Source organism: Python bivittatus, unplaced genomic scaffold (assembly GCF_059951505.1).
Source record: "Python bivittatus isolate LINGU-HERP-01145 unplaced genomic scaffold, Pbiv_v1 ctg000480_np1212, whole genome shotgun sequence".
Taxonomy (NCBI): Eukaryota; Metazoa; Chordata; class Lepidosauria; order Squamata; family Pythonidae; genus Python; species Python bivittatus.
Window position 1 is genome coordinate 21,909,107 of NW_028277075.1, and position 23,430 is coordinate 21,932,536.

At 36.9% G+C, this 23,430-nt stretch overlaps 1 protein-coding gene across 2 annotated transcripts in view; it reads right to left on the minus strand.

Moving 5' to 3' along the window:
• FMN1 (formin 1) overlaps window positions 1-23,430 on the minus strand; it is a 134,084-nt gene that overhangs the window by 81,407 nt on the left and 29,247 nt on the right. For both annotated transcript variants that reach the window (XM_088145430.1, XM_088145431.1), the window contains one exon: window positions 1,769-1,830. In XM_088145430.1, coding sequence (XP_088001556.1) covers window positions 1,769-1,830 — 62 coding nt within the window. The remainder of the gene's footprint in view (window positions 1-1,768; window positions 1,831-23,430) is intronic.

Genomic DNA, 23,430 nt, shown 5'->3' on the forward strand with positions numbered 1-23,430 from the left:
TTTTAGGATCCTAACTTACCTTATTGTTCAGTTTGAAGACCACTTATAATAAATCAGTATTTATTAATCTATTATATTAATTTAATTAAGGGTTAATTAGTATTAACTCATTAATGTTAAAATCAAAAGGCATCTACTATAAAAACAGTCCATAGGTAATCCTATGAAGATCTCACTTCCTGACATGTTCCAGAAATTGCTAATTTTTCATTTGTTTAATTAACAAAGGAAATAATTAAATTAGTATAAATGTAATGGAAAGTGCACTCTAATTCTTTATCCAATTGTTCATTCTATAGAAAGTTTATTTCCTTTCAACTTTCTTCTGCAGAAGTCACTGTGATAATTAACACTGAGCTGTGCTTTGCAATTAGTTATTCATATTTAATAAAGTAAATTCATTTGAGTATTTGTGTTTAGGTTCTGAATTTTCCACACTGATATCATCTCCTACATTTGCTTCAATAGGATGCATCATTACATCCCATTAGTGCAAAATATATATCCATGTGCCTCGACACAGGATAAGACAACCACTGCTAAGTTCCATGTAAAAAATATTCTACCAAATGTCATTTATCTCTAAGGTAGGAGAGAGCAGGAAGCAACTAACCTTATAACAATTTTTTTCTCTACCAGGAAAATAAAGAGATGCTTAACTGACCTCTAGTGGGGAATTTAAATATAATAGACAAGGAACCCCATAGTCCTCCAGATGTTGTTGGACTAATCTTCCATCAGATGCAGCCAACACAGTCAATGGTTAGGAATGATGAGGAGTTATCCAACACCATCTGGAGAACCATCAGGTCCTAACCATTTTGCTTTAAATGTCCCAGCGGATGAAAGACTTGACCTTCCCAAATTTGCATTATCCAGAAAATGAGAAATGTATTGTCCTTTCTTTCAATTAATGGGATGAAATAGCATAGACCCAGGTGGTTTTGGTCTTACAGCAAAATTGATACTGTTGATTTTGGACTTATAATCAGGTGTCAAATAGCTGTAATAGATGCTACTTTTCCAGTATAGTTCGGTGAAAATATTTAACTACAGTCAGTAAATGGATTTTGTGAACAAAGACTGTAAAAAAGCATATGTACACATCAGATGCCCTGGATATAAACACATCACATGATAGCATATTCCTCTGTTTTTCATTTAACCTACTCTCACATTAGGAACATTTACTAATACAGAAAAATAGGATAATACAAGTATTACTTTCTGTGGGGATCACAATTATTTATTCTGTTGCCTTGTCTTTTCAGGTTAAACATGCATGGGTTTCTGAAGCACTACACAAATCAGTTCAACTAAATATAACTATTGAATAAGACCACACGCCACAGAAAAAGATGACTCTTACATAATAATCTTTAATCCCTTGTTCCTCAAAAGCCAATTGCAATTGCAATTGAACCAAAGAAACCCAAACATATTAACCTAAAATTCATGTTCTTACATACAGTGATTGTTCCATTAAGATAATTGAAGTGAGAAGTTAGTTGAGCATGAATAAAGGACAAGATTGATTTATATTATTTTGTGGTATCTCTAACAGTTAACAGAGCTTAGCAGTCACAGAGGTCTACTATGTCTCTAAGGAAGTGTTATTTCAGAATGTTTAAAAATCTGACAGCATTTGAAAATAAAAAATATTTTGACTACAGAAGATGCATGATAAGAACATTCAACAAGTTTATGTAACATTTTGCCAGTGGGAGAGAATATATTTTTATAGAATTAAATGGCCAAAGATACTTACTTTCAGTTTCTCAATTTCATCCTTATGTTCCCTCTTTAACTGCAAAATCGCAGCATGGTATTCTACAAAAAAATGAAATATGTCAGACCAATCTTACAAAAGTTACTGATATGCCAGTGCAAATATCAAAGGAACTATCCTATCTGATATCATATGGCTTTTTCCTGGCTACAGTGTAGTAAACTTAGTATAAAGAGGAAACTGTCAAATATCTTGAAGCACAACCCACTAATAAATGTTTACAGTTTGCTACAATAAATTATTTTGCTTTTCATTTTGTATTAATGGCTTCTAGGCTAATATAAACATTTTCATCTTCTCCATAAGTTACTATGTCTAGAAAGTAAGAAAAAAATGAATACAAGGGTTAACAATTAACAACTATTTCCCATTAGCTTGGTGACTGAATGAATAGCACTCATCATCAGGAGAACTTAACGGAGTAATATCTCTATGTGTTGGCTAACTGGGACACCTATAAAGATGCTTAGAAAAGGTACTCCAAATACAATGCATTGAGAAAGCAGACAGGCACTGACTGACTCCATCTATGATGTTCACAGACCTCCCACAACACTGTTAGCCTAGTGCCAGTCAGCACAAAGTGTGGACTGTTGTGTATGTGCAGATTAATGTTGCGGTCAGTGTGTGGCCATCAGATTCTTTAGAGCTCACCCACTTCTTGAACTGGAAATTTTAAAAAATAATCTAGAAAATGTATTAGAGATGAAACACAGTAAGAGAGAAGGCGTTATTGAATATCTATAATGTAAGCAGCATTCTATTTGCTATTATTACTAATATTTGTGAACTGCCTCCTATTATGCTGGGTATTGTACAAACAAAATAAAACAAAACAATGGTTTCTAAAATAGGAAAAGGGAATATGGAATGGAACGCATATTGATATACACACACCCTATAATTTGTAATCTATTTTAGATAAAGGAAGTGCAGTAGAGGAATCAGACAAATTCGTTATCAAAAGAAAAACTTCAGATAATATGAGGGTGGTGGAAGAAACAGGAAAAAAAGAAGTGACAGTTAATCTATATATACATATCATAATCTAAATATACTTATGAAAGAATTCTTTTTCACATGGAATTGTCTCTTGGTGACCATCTGAGATATTCTGTCATAACCTTGAAAGGTATATAGGAGAGTCTCGCTTTCTCATTTCAGTAAGTCAGAAACACCCTAAAAATAGCCTGTCAAAAATTGTAGCTACTAACTTCACTAAATTGGTTGCTATCCAGTAAATTATATTGGGGTCATAGTGGACAGATTGCTGAAAATGTTGGCCACAGCAATAATCATTAGGAAATAAACAAATTCCATTAAATAAGGTAAAGTTGTGTATACCACTAGTCTTCCCACATCAAACAAGGGATCACAGAATTAGACAAAATAATCTATTACCTCATTTTCTCTAAAAAAAAGACTAAGAAGTTTTACTTATTCTTTAAAAGATACATATAGATGTTAAACAAAACGCTTTTTGTGATCTCAAGTACTAATAAATATTGTCATTTCCTCCTCAGCCTTATTTAAAAAAGGTGTGTTCTTCCTTCCCAAACAAAGTTTGTACATATTGTCATAAAGATAGTCAGTGCCATGTTGACCTAGAGCCACTTTTTCCCCCCTAACTGGCCTACATCCAGATGAGGAATATATTACTACAAGATTAATAGGACCTAGTCATATAAAAGTGAAATCAAACATCTTCCTTTCTTGAAAATCATGTTTATTACTGTATATAAGAGGCTGGATCTTGAGGTGCTTTTTCATGAATGGAGGGCTATCTGCATTTATAAATAGAACTGTGATCCAGAAGTAGATATGACTGTGGAAATGACAGATTTTTACTGATTTCCTCCTCCCCTTGTCATCATTTCCTTCAGTGAATTACTGAGAAAGTCAATTTAGTTCCCTAAACATTATTGTAGAGTTACCTAAGGCTTCTGCTGAAAAAAAAAAAAAAGGTATAATTGGCAACTATGAATTCATCCAGCTTTGAATCAGAGGGGTGGCAGAATAGAGTCAGCCTAACCCTTTTAGCTAGTCCATGGATGTACCACAGATCCTGTAATGTCTGTCCTGGGTTCTTCCTCCTCTTCCTCCTCCTCTGAGGAGGGAAGATGTCAAGGGATGAGAAAAAGCAGCCAAAATAGCTGTCTGACTGAGAGTTCCAGTCAGACAATGTAGGTTGAAGCAGAACCAGTTCCCACAACATCTTTTGACTCTGCAGCTTCAATCTCTGATCTACAGCCTCTGAACCCGAAGCAAGTGACATTGTTGCGAAACAGAGGATTATGAGATTATAGGGCCAGCACCATAAGGAACACCAGCCACAATTAAGGGAAATAACTTTTTAAGGGTAGCTAAAACTCCCTGATTTTACTGATTCTTATTAAAGAGATAATACAGGATGCAAGGCAACAAGGAAGTGAGACAGCAAAGAGAGAACATGAAGAAGTAGGCAAGAAAATGCTAAGAACAGCTATTGTATATATTAAAATATACATATATGCACGTAACAAGATCCGTGATATACGCTATGCCAAGGAAAGACAACATGCTTCATTTTTCTTGACTCATTTTATACAAGGAATAAGATTGTTGTGGTACTTCCACAGTATACAGTATGAACACAATTTGCAGAAAGAGGCACTGAAAAAAAAAATGAAAACCAAGGCATCCTGAGCTCTGCAAACAAACAACCCTCCCAAAACAAAACAAAAAGGCACCATCTGATCATATGCTAAATATTACCCTGGAATTTCTTTTCTTCTCTTTCTCCGTTATGAATTGTTCTCATGTTAAACTACTCTGCCTATTGGGTGAGCAGCCAAAATAATTATATCCAAGAGTGGAAAGATCATTCTATACCTGTTGCAGCAGTCGATTGCTGATATCCATAGTTTCTTTTCATTTCATTTCATTTCACTTAGGTTTTGTTTTTGTTTTGCTTTTTTCAGAAAAGGGCAAGGAAGAAAATTTTAAAGCAATTTTGTCTTTAGTTTAAGATAAATATATGGAATATTTTTTTCTTTTTATTTGATTTGACATCTCTTAATTTTAATGTTACATCTCATTGTTATCACAGGTACACCCTCTCACCCATGCATTTTGTTAGTTTATTTTAATTAAAAATAATAATTTGGGCACAATTTTCTTACCTAGCAGGCCTATTATTGTCCTAGATCTATATGGCTTTTATGCAATACATAGACATGGCCCTCACATCAGACAGACACTGCCTTTATGTAATACAGAAACATCAACTTGACCCAGACAATACTAATGGATTATACCTTCTATCAACCCAGTTGTGTCTCCTTAAGAGCAAAAGTAAAAGAAAAAAAATATCCTTAATATATTTTTATAATAATTAAATTGAAGCCATTAGTCATTCTCTTATACAAAGTGCTTCTACTTCAATCTAACAGACCAGCACAGAAAGCTGAAGCATAAGATAAAAAGCAGGAAACACAAGGAACCCCCAATTGCTACTATGAGTGTTGGATTGAAGACTCTACCAGTATTTGATATTCTTGGACAACTGCTGAAGATCTGATCATAACAAAACATGCTGACTGTATTAGTTCTAGGTCCCTTATATGTTTACTGGGCTGGGAAGATGTCCTAGAAGAATGCTGCATTAAGTGCTTTATGGGCAATTAAAATAGCAAAGCACTGATTGAGCTGCTGTTGCCCATGCCCAGTAGGAAACTTGCTGGGGAAGGCCCCGATGTACAAATGATTACTCCAGAAGATGCTTGGATGGGGGAGGGATTAAAGAGCTGAAGCTACTTGTGATGATAGGTCTCCAAATGCCATTATGCCAATCATCTGCCACACTCATGAGTTAGTTTAACTAGGTGAGTTACAATTGAAGCTGATTTTATTGCTGGTAATTCTGTTGAAAGGTGCATACACATGTAAATATCCAAGAGAACGCTTTATAAGTCAAACAGTGTTATGGGACAAAATTACCTTTTCATATGACTTAAGATGCAGAGTACGTATTTGTTTTTAGAAAGGACAGCAGAAGCACAGTATTTGTTGCACATTAAATAACAGCTAAGCTCAGATGATAAACAAGAAACTGCAGGTTTAAAATATATTTGCCTTTGATAAGAATATTACTCAGGATGATTACATGTAAAGCAGGCTTGAAGAATTCTAGAGAAATCCTTCAAAACAGGGAACACCTTGTAAATTAGATTAACAGAACACAAGACAAGAATTGGCTGCAAGGATTCTGGAAAGAGATGTGAAGGTTACGGTACTGAAAAAGTTGTTCTGCAGCAGTTCTGGAAATGAGAACTACAGTTTTATAGTGTGGTATATCTTATAGATCTTCAAAAGTTTGTAGTTATCATTCAATCTTGACTGACTTAATTAAGATCTTATTCTCTGGATTTTGGATTTTGCCAGCATGGTTACTGTTGTGCTTCATGATTCATAGCTGTATGAAGAGGGAAAATGGGATTTGATTGTCAGTCTTTCTATCATCTTGACCACCTCCACACAGTAAGACTTCCACTTCATGGGAAGCATATAAAGCAGACTTCTTCCTCCACCTCCCTACAAACTTCACAAGGTAGAGGGTAGGGCTAGCAGAGCAGCTCCCTCTATACCACACAGCTGTTAAAACAAAGGAAATGACTCTCTAGAACATGGGAAAGCAATCTTTTGGGACATGCCAGTATTTGTTTGCTTCTTAGAATTATATCTCATATTTCCTTCAGGAGCTCAAGGCAGGATACATAGTGCTCCTTCCTACCATAACAACTTTGTGAGAGAGGTTGGACTGAGAGAGAATGACTGCCCATAAGTCACCCAGTGAGTCTTCATGACTGAGGGTGAAATTGAACCTGGATCTCCTTAGTACTAGTCCAGCACCCTAGCCAACACACCATACTAGTGTGGAAAGATGCATCAGCGGCTCTACAGAGGCATTTTCAACCTATTTACCTGTGAACATGCAAGCACACACCCTCCCATGATCTCAGTACAGCTGAGGCTGCTAGACTAAGGAGGTAAAACCTGCTCCTCCACCCACCTGTTGGCTTCCTCCTCACTTACCAGCATTGGAAGCTGCTAATTTTGGAGAAAGCCCAGCAGCCATAAAGTCATCAGTGCAGAAAGCATTGAGAGGTCATTGTGTCTTGTAGCAAGGTACTAATAACTACAGCTCGCAATGCTCTGAGTTTAGCATTGAAAGAAGTCTGCAGCTGCTGGGCCTTGAAGAAGCAGAGTCTTTTAAACATTGACATCAGTGGCAGCCGATGCAACACTTGTAAGTAGGGGGTGAACAGAGAGAGACTGAGAACATTTCTCAATATGTCTTTGTTTCAAAGGTACAGTGCTACCCTTTTATAAAATGTTTCCATTTACCACAGTTATTCTGTCTTACCACAGTTTCTAAGTAAAATAGTGTATCTGGGGAGGAAAAAAGACCTGAAGAGATATCTCTCTCTCTCTCTCTCTATTTTATTTCTATTTATATAGCTGCACCTCTCGCCAAAGTGACCCTGGGTGGCGAACAAAATGTAAAATTCACAACAATATTTAAAACAAAAAATAGAATACAAAAGAAACAGCAGCCAACAGTAAAACCTTAAAAATAAAATAACCAACTGGACCTCACTAACTACCTGAGGCAAACATTTATAGCAAATATTTATAGCAATACAACAGGAAGCTCTAAAATTGTACAGACCTAGTGACTCCATTGTTGACCTGTCTAAAGAGATCTGGATTCAAATTCTTACTAAATCACAGACCTGTCTTAGTGAATTTGATCCATTTACATGCTCTGCCTAATCTACATCATAGGACTTGAGGAAAGGTGGAATGTCATTATGAATGCTACTTCCTTGCAAGAATATTATAGTGCAAATATCATGAATAATACAATCATATACACAACTTTTTTCCCCTTCATCCCATCTAGGGTATGAGTGTGTATTTAGAGGTGGAAAATAGGTGGAATTGTGAGCATGGGAGAAAGAGGACTTTTGTACCTTTGTGAATAAGCATCATTAAGAGAAATCTAAGCACAGTTACATTTGTGAAGGTACCTCTGTTGTTTGTCCACTGTCGTCAATGAAGACCTCAACACCATTAGTCACATTAAAACTAAATGTGGGATGTCCGAAGATGACTGTTTACGCCAATTTGGGCACAGAATGTCCTGGCACATGTTGAGCAAACATGTGTAGACACTGCAGTTGTTGCACTGATGGCTCTAGACTTGCATAGCTCACACTTATGTTGTGCCTCTGCAGTGTACCTTACTTCATAAGCTTGACAGTCCTTATGGATGAGGCCATGCCAGGTAGAGCGATTTTGTGTCAGCTTTTCCCAGGTGGTTGTGTCTATGTCAAGCAACTTCAGAGAGGCCTTTAATGTATCTTTGTAATGTTTCTTCTGCCCTCCATGCAAGCAACATTAACATGATTTTTGCCATGTGCCAACTTCAGAAGAAGTCAGGAGCAGAATTGTGAACTCTATACAACCTTTGTTGATCTCACAAAAGCTGACAAGGCCTGCGGAGATCATGTCAAAGTTCAGCTGCCCTGCCAAATTCATTTAGATGGTATGCCAATTCCATGATGGCATGATGGCCAGAGTGCTGGATGGCAGAGAATCCTCTAAGGCATTCCCAGTCACCAATGGTGTTAAACAGGGCTGTGTGCTTGCACCCACACTGTTCAACATGATGTTTACTGCCATGCTGAATGATGGCTTTCAGGACAGTGATACTGGAATCAGCCTCAAGTACAGAGTGGATGGGAAGCTCTTCAACTTAAGAAGACTTCGAGCTATTACTAAAGTGAAGGAAACTGTTCTTAGACACTTCCTATTTGCCAATGACTGCACCCTGAATGCTGGCTCAGAGCCAGAGATGCAAGTCAGTGTGTACAAATTCTCTACGGTTCATGATAACTTTGGACTCACTACCAATATTCAGAATGCTGGCCATGCATCAGCCTGCTCCTCATGCACTGTACACAGAACCCAAAATCACAATCAAAAGGCAGAAACTACAGGCAGTGGACCAGTTCAGCTACCTTGGCAGCATCCTCTCCCGAGTAGTGACCACTGATACAGAAATTAACTGCAGAATAACAGATACAAGTTCTGCTTTTGGTAGACTGTGCTCCACTGTGTGGGAATGTCAAGGAATTAGTCCAGCAACAAAACTGAAGGTCTATAGAGCTGTTGCACTCACTACCCTTCTGTACACCCGTGAAATGTGGACTGTGTATCAAAGGCATGCAATACAGCTCAACCATTTCCACTTGACTTGTTTTTGCAGAATATTAGGCATCAGATGGCTAGATAAAGTACCAGACACTGAAGTTCTCTCTAGAGCAAATCTACCATCAGTCCACACACTGCTGACGAGAGCACAGACCCAGTAGGCAGGTCACATCATCCATATGCCAGATGAGTGCATAGTCAAGCAGCTCCTTTTTAGGGAACTCTCTGGAAAATGCTTGCATGGAGGGCAGAAAAGACATTACAAAGATACATTAAAGGCCTCTCTGAAGTTGTTTGACAGACACAACCACCTGGGAAAAGCTGGCACAAAATTGATCTTCCTGGCATGGCCTCATCCATAAGGACTGTCAAGCTTATGAAGTAAGGTGCACTGCAGAGGCACAACATAAGTGTGAGCTATGCAGGTCTAGAGCCATCAGTGCAACAACTGCAGTGTCTACACATGTTTGCCCAACATGTGCCAGGACACTCCGGACCTAAATTGGCCTAATCAGTCATCTTTGGACATACCACATTTAGTTTTAACGTGACTAATGGCATTGATGTGTTCATCGACAATGGGCAAACAACAACCGAAGCACCTTCACAAATGTAACTGTGCTTAGTTTTTTCGTAATGATGCTTACTCACAAAGGTACAAATGTTTTCCTTTTCCCATGCCCGCAATTCCGCCTATTTTCCAGTATCTGTATCTTCCACGAGATTTTGCTACAAAACATTCTGAAGCAATGAGAAAATTTCCTATATAGTAAATATTGGGTACCAGAAAGTCACCAAACACTATTCTGCCTCGGTTACATTGCCATTCTTACAGATCTAATGAGAAACATGGTAAGGAAAACTTTTGATTTAATGGGGTCTCTTGATTTTTCCCACCACTTTGACTGTCATCTGCAAGTGAGAAAAACAGGCCCATAACTTCCATCATCATCATCATATTTATTTCAGTCATTGACCAATAAAATACATACAATAAAACAGACAACAGTATTACCCCTTTCATCAATAAGTATTAGCAACTATTTGCGGGCGAAGCTTACACATTATGTAGCAAAATTTTGCAACTTTTAAGGAAATAGATTTATCTTGATTATTTAGCAAATAGTGCAAATAAAAATTATCGGAATGCCTGGGGAATTTAAATAAAAGAGGGGTAATCAGCTGAAAGTGGATGTCCCTATAAAACTGACAATACAAGAGAACATGGACTGTGCTTTCAATGGCACCTGTGCCACAGGGGCAGTATCGAATATCATAAGGGATTTTCCTGTATGTTCCTTCTAGAATGGCTGTAGGGAGAACATTAAATCGGGCTAAGGATAAGGCTCTCCTGAATTTTGGAACTGTAATATGGTACAAGTATGAAACTGGTTTGTTCACTAGAATTTGGTTGTTTGCAATTATATTATGGGTAAAAACAGCAGTTTCTGCTTGGCCTTCTATATCTAAGATCCTTTGCCTTAATAGTGACCTGGCTTGATCAAACTCTAAAGTCAGAATGGCATCGTTGGAAAAACCATAGAGACAGTTTCTTTTGGATAGCTGTTTTCCAGGTCGTCTCAAAGTTATCTGGCAGTATTAGATGGGTCAGTCCACTGGGGTTATGGTGTAATTTTAGCCAGTAGGTAAAGATGTTAATCCAAAGATTGGTTTCAAGTGTGCTGACTCCTGCTTCCGTCGGAGTACTGTATTTGGGACACAGCTGGGTACCTGGAAGATATTTCTTAGAAATTTTGTTTGAACTCTTTCCAAGGTAATCATGTTGTTGTATGGTCCGAATTGGGCCCCATATAACAGTTGTGCTCAAGCTTTAGCTGCGAACAACTTAATTGCAGCAGGAATAAACTGCGCTCCTCGGGAAAAGTAATAGGTTAGGATGGCTAAGGCAGACCTCTATGCATTAGGTGTTACACAGTCCAAATGGGCATTTCTATTTCCTGAGGCTTGAAAAACTATCCCTAGATATTTAAAGATTTTAACCTGCTCAATGGACTGGCCGCCTAAATTCCAACTTCTTTGTTTGGGGTGTTTAGAAAAAGAATCTTAGTCTTAGTATAACTTATTATTAATTCCTCCTCGATACAGTAATCTATAAGTGAATTCAAAGCTCTCTTAAGGCCAATAGAGGTTAATGATAGAATTACTGCATCATCAGCATACAATAATAAGTGAATATGTCTTTGGGCTAATTTAGGGGGGTGAAACGTAGAATTACTTAAATAAGACACTAATGAGTTTATATAATAATTAAATAAAACTGGGGCCAGTACACATCCCTGTCTAACTCCCCTCTTTACAGGTAATTCTTTTGTGCCATGGCCTTGAGTGCTGCACCTAATCTTCAATCTGGTATTCTCATGGATTTAAATAAGCAGCAGTAATAGGCATTTATCTATTGTGGAATTTTTTAATTTAAGCCACAGTTTAGTTCTAGAAACAGTATCAAAAGCTGACCTAAAATCAATAAATGCTGTGTAAAGAAATTGTCGTGATTTATGAGTGTACTTCTCAACTAAATGTTGCAGGACCAAGGCATGATCTAATGTTGATCATCCTGTTCTAAACCCAGCCTGTTCATCCTTTATAATATTTTCAGATTCAAGCCAATCTAGTAATTTCTCCTGTAGGTGTTTGGCATACATTTTACTAATCTGGCTTAACAAACTGATTGGACGATAGTTGGCTGGATCATCCCTTTTACCCTTCTTGTATATTGGTATTATAACAGCCAGACCCCAGTCCTCTGGTATCACAGCCAGACGATCTATTGCTGTGAAAAGTGAAGCTAACACAGGAATCCACCAATCCAGGTTATTTTTTATTACTTCAATTGTAATGAAATCTGCTCCTGGGGCTTTCCCTGGTTTAAATTGTTTGATTATATTTCTGATCTCCGTGTGTGAGACCGAGGGCCAATAGGGGAGAGAGGACACATCCAACTCTAAATCTGCCGAGGAATTTTCTGCTTGACTATATAGGGTAACAAAATATTGTTCCCATATATTGGCTGGCATATGTGGCAAGGAACTATAAGTATTATTAGAAAAGGATGGGGCTACCATTCTCCAAAAGATGGCTGGATTTTTTGCACTGGCAGCCTCTATCAAGCGTTGCCAGGATGTCCATATGGCTTCCCCTTTTTTTTGACAGGTTAACTGTTTGTACTGTTTTTTCAGTTTCACTAGCTCAGAGACTGTACAGGAGCCAGGTATCTCTTTATATAGCTTGAAATGATGATTTAAAGAATCCCAGGCTTCACGACATTCATGGTCAAACCAAGCATGCCGTGACCTTAGGTCAAGCCTTGTTGCAACTGGTTGTGGGGCAGTTAGCAGAGACAGGAATGATCTAGCTAGACTGTTAAAGTTGGCCAGTAAGGTATTATCTATCTTGCCATCCACTATTGCTGAGCAGAGTGAATTTGCTGGTTCCCCTCTGATAAAGTTAGTGATTTTTACTGCTTGTTGAGAAGTCCATTTAGCACAAATGGGGCAAAGATAATCAGCCACTGCTGTAATGTGGCAAGTAGGTAAAAACAACCTATCAAAGATTTTTAAACACAATGTGACAGGAAAATGGTCACTTTCTGGTCAGCTAACAATTGCAAACTTAGATATATAGGGAATCAAGCTCTGTGAAATCTCTGCATAATCTAGCAGGGATTGCTAAGTACCTGCCCAGTACTCAGTATACTCAGCTGGGTAATCATCCGTAGTAGACCCATTTAAAATGACCAAATTCAGTTTCGTAAAGGTTTGTACGAGACAGAGCCTTCTATAGACACTAAAGACGTCCTTAGACTGGCGACATAGGATGGGGGGAGTTATTACAGCAGGCAAAGGCTGGCAATGAAATTTAGCAAAAAGTGATTTGTCATTTGCTCCAATTCTAGCATTAAAATCACCAGCCAATATCAAATGAGCTGTAGGAAATACAGTCCTTAGATCTTCAACATAAATATCTATTTTGTCCCAAACATATTTAATCTCTGATCGTATACGCAGGGGTGGAATATAAACGTTAACCAAAAGAAGTTGGCTGCTACTAAATTGAAGCAAAACAGCCATTGCATACTGATCTAATGGTTGTAAACTAGTTACTTGAGCCTGCAATGAAGTAGATGTTAAAATGCCTAATCCCCCACAAAGCCTCCCATGCCCTGCACCAGGCACAGCTTCCAGTGCAGATGTCTTAAACCCATCTACTAGTAAATCACCCGCATGCCATGTTTCCTGGAAAAAAACTATGTCATAGTTAGAAATATATGCAAGAAATGAAGGATCTCTCCTCCTGGACTTCCACCCTGCAATATTCCAGGAAATAACAAACAAGGGAGTAGTATTATTTGAATATCATTTGGCTTGACCAGACAGGGATGTTGCTGTGAGTTCTACCTGGGACACACTGGGTGGAGTACATCTCCCTTCTGCACTGTCAGGTGTTGCACAAGAACAATCAGATATTTGCGTGTCCATTGATATGGCTGTGATAAAATCCTGTGGGTGGTAAGCTGCAGAATCTGTGGTCTGCGGGGCTAGGTTTGCCTCTCCTGGTGGTATGATCAAATCTTCTGTGACGCAGACTGTTTGTACAATTGGCTGTCTCCAGGACATGTTGAAGGCAAGCTCTCATTTATACTGCTTTTGCATCCTTCTGCAGGGGGCACAGAGATCAGATCAGTTAGAGGGGCCACAGTCTCATACACTGTAGTTAAAGTTTGCTTAAAGTCCTCTAATTTCTTCAGTAAATCCTCCTGTTCGCTTCCTGGCATGGCTCCAAAGATGTCAATTATTTCTGCCTCTAAGGGATCCATTGTAACCTGCCCTCTTTCTGCCTGTGGTTGCTTATCTATGTTAGCTTCTCCCAAGGCCAAGGCTGATTTGCTAACTATACAGCTGGCAGCAGTAGCATCCATTCCTTGTTTCTCATTTAAAGTGCTAACAGCACCTTGATGTGATAACTCAATAAGTGGGGAGATCTGTGTTTCACCGAATACACGTCTTGGGAATATTAGAAAGGAGGACAGCATAAATTTCATCTTAAAAAGCATGCTTGGTATTACAGATTGCTTAAATGTCAGCAGGATTCTCTTGAAGCCCATCTAACTAGGAAGCCACTCCACTGAATGTAAGTCAATTGCATAATGATAGCATCATAATAGTTGACTTAAGGAGTAACATATGGCTTTCTTTGTACCCCACCATCCGCTGTTAAGTCTATTAAGGGTAATTTTCAGGTAAAACTGATTTGTTTGCAGCATACGTTTGTTATGATTTTGACTTTCGGCTCTTCCATGACTGAGCCGTTGAGAGGCATATTTTTGTAGGGTTTGATCTCTTTCCTCAATCAGATCATCTATGGGGTCTTTATTTTGGGCTACAAAGGATTGAGCCTTTCTGGGCCCAAAACTTTCTGCATCAGTAAACTGGGTTAATTTGTTATGAAAAGCCTGGATAAATACATCAAATGACTCCTTCAAAGAATCCACTTTCACTTTTACTTCAGCTAGAGAGTCAAAGATTAGAAATACAGTACGCGTATTTCTCAGTGAGCTTTGCCTGGACACAAATTCTGTGGTCTCATTTTCATTTTTAGAACCCTCTTCCTGCCAGTTTTTTCTTGTAGCATTTGTAGTGTGTGCTGCAACTGAACGTACAGCTGCTTTAGAGGAGGAGGCTGTTACGTCTAAAACTCCCACAGAGTTCAATTCTCCACTATTATGAATGGGGTAGTCCAAATCACTTTCATCTTTTGAATCCCAGTTCAGCACATCGTATCTATTTGAAATATGCCCAAGGCTTGGCTTATCTGCAGCACTAATACTAGTGTTGTCATTACTTACATTCTCATCTTCGGCCACTTTCCTTTTAAGTTCTATAAGACAGTCTATTTTTTGTTGCTTGGATGGTTTTGTCAGTGCCTGCATGCCGGAATTCATTCTTTGTCGTTTCTTCCTCTTCCCCATGCTATTATCTTCTCTTGGCAGTAAGTTATAGACAATTCTCACCCAGTTATGTTTGAAGGGTGGTCGTATGCAGCTGTGTGCAAGGTCAGGTACTTAAAAAAGAATTTAGTTAGATAATATAAAATAAAAATAAAATTTGCCGGAGCACTCCGATAGTTAGCTGCTTTCACTTCGCCATCTTGGGTCTGCCCCCCAACCCATAACTTTGTACATTCATCTTACAAGAGCTCTACCACTGAAAACAAGTCTTGGAATTATGCTGGTATGGACTGAAACTGCACCTTATTCTACCAACAGTAACAGTTATACAACTTTCAGCTACAATCTTGGGTTATTCAATAAACTTTAGTGCCTCAATCAACTGTTCACAAAAAAGAAGCACCCGGAACGGAAGAAAGAGGATTTGAGAGAACAGTAGTGGAGGGAGAGAAATTCAGGGTAGAAATGTTTGTGTTCTAACTTACAACTGAGGACATCCCATTAAGCAATTCAAATCTTTCTTTCTCTTTCCCCATTAAATTAAGGTATTATTTCACTTCCTCAATCACTCCAAGCAATCCTACAATCTCTACATATTGTAAAGGTTCAAAAGGCGTCACAGAGGACTGGTGGACAGGGTGTTTACTTAATGCTGGTATCTACTTTTCATAATTAAATTTAAAATCTTCAACTGGAAAGGTGCCATGAGACACTGAAAGTGGGAGTAATAAAGCTTGAGGAGATCGTCATAATATTTTTTTTCCTCTGCTATCCCTTTCTCCATGCAAAATCACTATCAGTTCTTTATTTCTCCTTACTTTTTCTTAAGAGAAAGCAAGCAGGCATTATATATTTCTCTTTGTGGTGGAAAGATCAAATGGAAAGACAATTTTTAACAGAAAAAGAGATGGCAAGGACAAAGTTTAAAAGTCTCTTCCCATTTCAGTTTTATTTTCACATATTGAAAATGTTAGATACATCTTCAATATAATTCTGCAAGTTTCTGATGTAGCCACTAGATGTCAGTAGTTTATGCTTCAATTGTTACAACCTAGCTGCATGGTCAAAAACACTGAAGCAAATCATTTGTATTAAAACTTTGATAAAGTTTTGTTTTGCAAATCAACAAAGGTGCATCAACAAAGGTAAACTGTACATGGTACAATGTCCAGTGTTTTGAAACAAGTTGTTTTTTTCCCTTCTAACAAATGCAAAAGGTGTAAGTGAAAGCCAGGATACATGCACAGAAAAGATACATTTAGGAATACTTTAAATAAATTTGAATAAATCATTTGTAAGTATGAAGACAATAAAAAAGGCTGACAGAAGAGAAGGTGGCTAGATACTATCACTGATGACACAAGCATCATATTACAAGAACTCAAAGCAGTAATTACTGACCAATAATTCAGGTGAACATATGTTTAAAGAGTTGGAAACAACTACAAACAACAAAACATACAGATACTATAAGTAGAATATTTTGATTTATCATTTAATCCAGGCAATGGGTAGCCTTACATTAAAAATGCTTCCAACTGTACTGGAATTAGCATTCCTAGCATTAATGTTAGATTAATCTGTGATCTGTACTATCCGTGATCATTTTTAGAACTAGTGAGTATGAGCAAAAAAAGTTCTCATGGCAAATTCAGTATCATTTCCAGAATAGAGGCCTCAATATATACACAGAATATGGATGAATGACAGGTAGACTATTTGCACACACTTGAACATTTTAAGAAATGTTGGTAGAATGATTGTATCTTACTCTGCCAAAACTATGCATCCCAGTATCAAATAATTGTAATGCAGCAAATAGGTCAATAAAAGGCAGTAAAAGCACTGCCACATTAGGGCTTCATGAAGTCAAGTCAAGGAAAAGGAGATTGAAAAATAAGTCTTCTGATTATCATGGTGGGTCCAGGGCAACAAGATAGCAGTTGAATAGGTTTCCATTGGAAATGCATCCAACTGCACCGGAAACAGATTTTTGCAAAAGTAGAACTCATAATTTCAATGTTGTGATATACTAATGAAATTCAGACCACAGTTGTATCCTAGGTTTGTTCCACAGTTACATGCCAGCTTTGCATACAAAAAAGGTCCCAGGTTCAATCCCTCTAATCTGCAGTATGAGATTCTCAGATAGAAGGACTGAAGAATAAATTCTGGCTGGATCTTGAAAGCCACAGCTTCTGTAGACTAGAAAATATTAATTTATGTGGATTAAATAACTCATGAACATATAGTAGAGTCCTATGATTATTACATATTTCTCAGTATATGGGAAGTTGATTCGAAATGTAGTCCTGAAATACATTTCCAAGAATCTCTGTGGGTCTCTGAAAGTATCTTAAGATCTACAGCGAAGATATTTCTTTGGCAATAGAAAGATATAAGTCCCTATCCTTTCATGGTGGTAGTGGAATTTACCCTTCCATGAGGTCCAGTTATCTGGCCTCTTTTACTTAAGACAAGGTCTCCTTTGAGTCAAAGACATCCATACAGTTGTCTTGGCAACAACACAGAAAGTGTTTTCTATTGCCTTTTTCTGGGATGAGTTTACAACTTCCTAGTCTAGACTACAGCTCATGGTTTCCCATCCAAGTACTAACCAGAGCTGACCTTACTTACCTTCCAAGCCCAAACAACCCTAGGTATTCTGTATTAATTCCATATAAACATTCTAAAAACCAACAACAGCCACTGAATTGGGATAGGTTCAATCAAATTAATAGGTTTCAAGCAACTACTTGCAGATAGCAATGGAACTCTGACTTTCAGCAGTCTAAAGCAATGTTTCTCAACTTCGGCAAATTTAAGGTGCATGGATTTCAACTCCCCAAATTCCCTAGCCAGCTGGGGAATTTGGGGAGTTGAAATCCATTCATCTTAAAGTTGCTGAAGTTGAGAAACACTGCTCTAAAGTTTCTAATCTGTTTTCATGGACAGCTCTACATACACTATTAGTATACAGTATTAATAACAGTCAGGAACAGAAATAGCCAGATGATGGAATTTTTTAAAATTCAAAATCCCTGTAGACCAATGTCTCAACAAGCCAGTACAACAAAAGCAAAACAAGATTCATAACATATACAGAGAACAATTAAGATGCAATTGCTGGCAGTTGTGCATAATTCAATGATTTCTAGTATTGGAGATTGTGGAAATTTGTTCAGCGTTTGGTAAGTTTTGGCACTTTGCTATTTGAATTTAATATCTGCCATGAAAAAACTTACAAGATTACAAAAACAATTCAGGGAACATGTTATTCCTACAGATACTGAGCTTCCCATCAAAAAATACAGAAAGATAATTTTACATAAATGCAAATCGGTCAAAATAAACTTTCCCCTGAATTTCTACCTAATTCATCTTTAAATGTCTGCTCAACCACAGCTACACCTACAGTTCATCTAATATGCATGAAGCATTTACTCCCCTGCCCATAAATGCACACACAGTCTCCTGCCTACACATTCATCATGGAGACAACAATACTAGGCCTAGAGTCCCTCTTTCTATTTTGGTAAATAACTTGCTGTCTCTCAACTTATAGAAAAATTAATCAACTGCCAGATCACTTGATAAAACTAATAATTATTCTGCTGTAGGACCAAATGTCCAGCAAATAATTACCACCCAACTGGCAAACATTGAAGAAGGTTAAATAGACATGCCTTTGGTAGATTTCACACTCCCATTTGCCCATTTCAAACACATGAATGATAGTAATGGAATGTTTACTTTGTGTCATACAACATAGTTCTCTGCTAACAAGTCAGTTCAGATACAAACATCATTTGGATAATAGGAATGTGCTATGGCCACTCATGTCTCTTTCATTCTTTTAATTAGATTCACTTGGTTATTTTATATTTAGTCCAAACCATTACTGACCACTGCACCCAAAGTAGAACATACTTGTCCATATGGGTTCTACAAATACAATTTAGAAAGCAACACACAGCAGTGATTTGCCATTCAGATAGGAGGTTAAGTACAAACAGTAGATTACTAGTTCTGATATACTGCTATTGCTATTTCAGTTCATGACATCATCTAAATTAATTCTCGATTTTCTCATGGAATATTCACAAAGGTTTAAGCTGGATACAAATAAAATGTCATTACCGAAATCCTATCACCTCTCCTAGATTACTCATAAAAATAGTAAAATCCCTTAACTATTTTTCTAGAACATCAATCTGCCATAAGCATGCTATAGGACAAACAATATGATGAAATAATGGTCTTAAAAAAAATGTGAAACCTTATTCAGAAGGGGACAACTGGGCCAAGAGAACTGTATCATAAGGGGTTCATATGCTTTTGTCTATCACTTGAGTGGCCTCTCCAGTAAAAAAAAGGCCTTTTAAGATTCCATGAATTTAATATTTGTTACAATGTAGGTGTTGATAGATAGATATAGATATATGGATATGATTGCTCAGATACATTTTAAATAAATTAGATTTAATGACATTCTTTTTTTGAGAGAAATCTACTTTCTCCAAAGTAAACAGTGTAAATTTAACTTAACATTATAAAACAAATAGTCAGTTAATTGGCTACTATTTTGCAATTAGGTGTTTCCCAAAATGGCACCCACCAACATGTTGGAATACAGCTTCCATATCCCCTAGCCAATGCATCCATTGGCTAGCTTGATTGCGATTTGTTATCCAATAGTCCCTAAGGGTGCCAGATTGAGGAGAAAAAAAATGGTTAAATTAACAGCAGCATCTGACTGAATTCTCTTTAAGAAGGGTTTTGTTTTTCCCAGTTGAAACATCATTTCCTCAAATATTAGAAAAGAATGAAGAGGGTACAATTTTACTCTGGGCTGTACCAAAATCTGCAAATTAACAAAGCAGTGGGCGATTTTTCAAAATCTTTCATTTGTCATGAAAAGAAGGGATGCATTCATGATTTTATGACTTGAAATCCTGCATTCAAAATGCCAGATCATGTATCACTTGATCTCAAAACAGCTTATTTTAATTAAAATACATTGTTAGATACTCTAACACAGTTTATAGTACAACTGAAATCCACTTTCCAGTGACAAATACTTTTATTTTCAGTATTCGTTTAAGGTACTTTGGTTTTGTTTTCATTTACAACCTTCTCTTTCTCACACTAAATTAAAAATAGTATTTATAGCTTCAAAGCCTGTTGCCATGGAAATTGAGGTGCCATAGAAACAGCATGACTTTGCTGCAGGATTAAATAACTTTAAAAGGCAATGAAATGGAAATGAAACATATAAACTTACTAGAAAATGCTATTTAAAATGTAGAACATGAAATAAATTCTGTCTTATTGTGATTATTTCCAACACTGTCAGCTAGTCAAAGTTCTCTTTTTTTATTACTTATATCAGAAAAAAAATTCAAATTACTGCCACTGCTCATAGTGGGAAGAATACTATTTTAATAAATAATTAGATACAATAATATTTCAGTAGAAATAAAATTTATAGTATCGTTTTCAGCACAATTCATTGTCAGAGCCACAATCATTGGTCATAATATGAAATGCAATATTTATATATTGACAACTAACATAATGAACAACCCTTATATGTTACCATTTTTGGGGGGCTGTGTACCATTTTTATATATACATTTTAAGGCCACAATTTTGTCTTTCCTTAAGCAGAAAAAGCTATTTGAGGTGGTACATAAATACTTCCACCTAGAGAATACAAATGTATGAACAGAGAGTACTGATTTAGAGCAGTTAATCTGATAAATGCTCAGCCCTTATGCCCTTTTACATTTTATAGTGAGGAAAGACACGTTTGATAAGGTATGTGTGTTTTTCCCTTAAAATGATGATGACCTGTGCTATAAACTAGATTTAATGTGTACCTAGTTTGCCATATTAGAGCACTCTGTAAGTTAATATGGTCTTCCACATACTAACATTTATGCTTCCCTACACCCATCTAATACTCCTACCCCTTCTTTTAGATTTTTTTAGATTCTTGTTTTTTATATATACTTTCTGTTTTTATTTCATATATCTTTCATATCTTCTGGCTTTTTATAATCTTTTTAGATTTTTATTTTTTACTCCTATTCTTTTTTAATGACTGTACCCCACCCTCCTTATTCTGGTCTATGACCATAATAAAGATTTGATTAATTAATTACATAATTAAACTAAAAAAAACCAGAACTAGTGGTTAGATCTTGAGTGATTATATCAAATAGACAAATGATCCCCAAAAAAAGAAAGAAAAAAAGTAGGCTTCACAGGCAATTATAGAAAAACTAGGAAAGGATTCAAAAGTCATATATATGACATAAAAATAAGATTCATAGCCTGTACAGATGGCAGTAACTTCTACCAACTGCTACTGAATATAATATTTATCTCCTACTTTTTTTGAGTTAAATTTCCATTTCATTCAATTGCATGGTGAATAATCATGCAACTGTTGAAGCTTAGGTCTGTGCAAAGTATATTTGATATAATAATTATTGCACAGCAACAGCAGGTAATGTCAGCTAATAAAATTGTGCCCACAATCTGATTAAATTTCAGTTTTCTAAAATTCCACTGAATCATCACATAGCTTTTTACAGTAAAAAGGCAAAGATGCAGTTCAATCAAGCCTGACTCTTGGTAAACACAAGAACACGTCTATGCAATTTTCTTGGCCCAGGACAGATTGGACTGGCACTGTCTTTTTCTGAGATGTTTTTCAACTTCTCAGTCTGGCCTATAGCCTTAGAATTCTTTGGTGGCTTCTTTCATCCAAGGAGGTACTAATCAGGACCAGCCCTGTTAGCTTCTGAACCCAATGTGTCCGAGATGCCACTGCCTGCTGATACACTTTTTACAATGTCAGTATAATAAAACATGAAAAAAGTTTTATTTGAAAACTGAAAATAGACTTTTAAAAAATTCCAATAATTCAATGTATTTTTCTCAAATATACAAATATATAAAAAGTAAAGCACATAGTTGTGGATTTGTTCCCATAAATCAAAGATCAGATTAGATTCAAAATCTGCCTGAGTGGATGTCCACAGGATTCAAAGGATGAGGTCCAATAGCAGAATGGAGGGGGCAACAATTTCATTGATATTCCTTTCCCCTGTATGCCTCCTCATCCTCCCATAATCTGCTCTAAAGATTTCCATGACTATGTGAAATAGTGGGAGATGGTGCTATGGATACAATTGAAGGAAGGTATTAATGGTTGCCTCTTTTTTTACTGGTGAGAATATTCCGAGCAGATGTCAACTCAGGAAATGATCCTATTTTCAGAAAGGGAGCTGGATTCAGCTCAATGCTTATACAGTTATGTAAGTAGAATCTTCTGTGTCAGCTACAGTCTGGGAGAATTCTCCAGAAGTTATTATAGCACAAAAATCAGCTAATGATTTGATTGTGTCATTTAGGATTAAAAATTCACCTGGAAGTCATCCTAAATCCCATCATTGGGAGGGGGAATGGCTGATTCCAGGATAACTGGAAGCAAGTTAGGAACATTTCAGGCTCAAAACAATGAATGGCCATCACAGAATCTGTATGTGTTAGATAGGTAATAATGTCTTGTAGATAGTCATTGTAAGCAAGAAGCATGGATTAGGGTCAAGAAGCATGGGTAGTAAGATCAACCAATAAAGGTCAACTCAAGTATATGGGACACTGGGACTTATCCAAGTAGTCTGCAGTGGATGTGTTTACCCAGAGCAGCCCACATCAGGGTACTGGGTCTTCCCCTTAAGATCAGTGGATTAAGACATCATAAATAAAATTACTACTTTGTTTCTCATTTAAGTGTGACTGTAATCCTGGAATTTCTCAAACTAGGTGAGAATCTTCTTGTGAAACCCAATGCACCCTAAACTCTCTTCTCTTTGTTAAGTGTGCAGCAAAGAGTGCCATTTAGAGCACTTTCTATACAATTAATGCCTTTCACCAATTGAGCGCTACACTGTTGAGAGAGTTTCTTTTCCCTAGCTCAATCCAACAGTTATGAAGAAAAAAAAATCAAAGCTGTTTCCCAGGACGCTTTGGATTCCTTCTGGGATTCTCAGTGGGTACCAGCAGGTTTCTTAAAGTTTGGTTTATTGTTTGAAAAAATATTTGCTTGAAAAGCATCCTCTTACCCTCACATGTATTGCATTTAAGAATTATTGCTCACAAATTCTTATATATATGTGACATATCACAAAGCTATTATCTCCTAATTTTAGGACCTTAGAAATATGCATTTTAATGCTGTCTATTTTGTTTTATGTTTTTATCTCTTCCATTATGTCTCACTTGTCACTGACCATTATAAAGTTTTATATACACAGAGAACACACACATACAGATACGTATACAAATACAGAGACACTCACCTAGTAGTCTAGTAACTTAGTATGTTAACATTTTAGTATTTTAT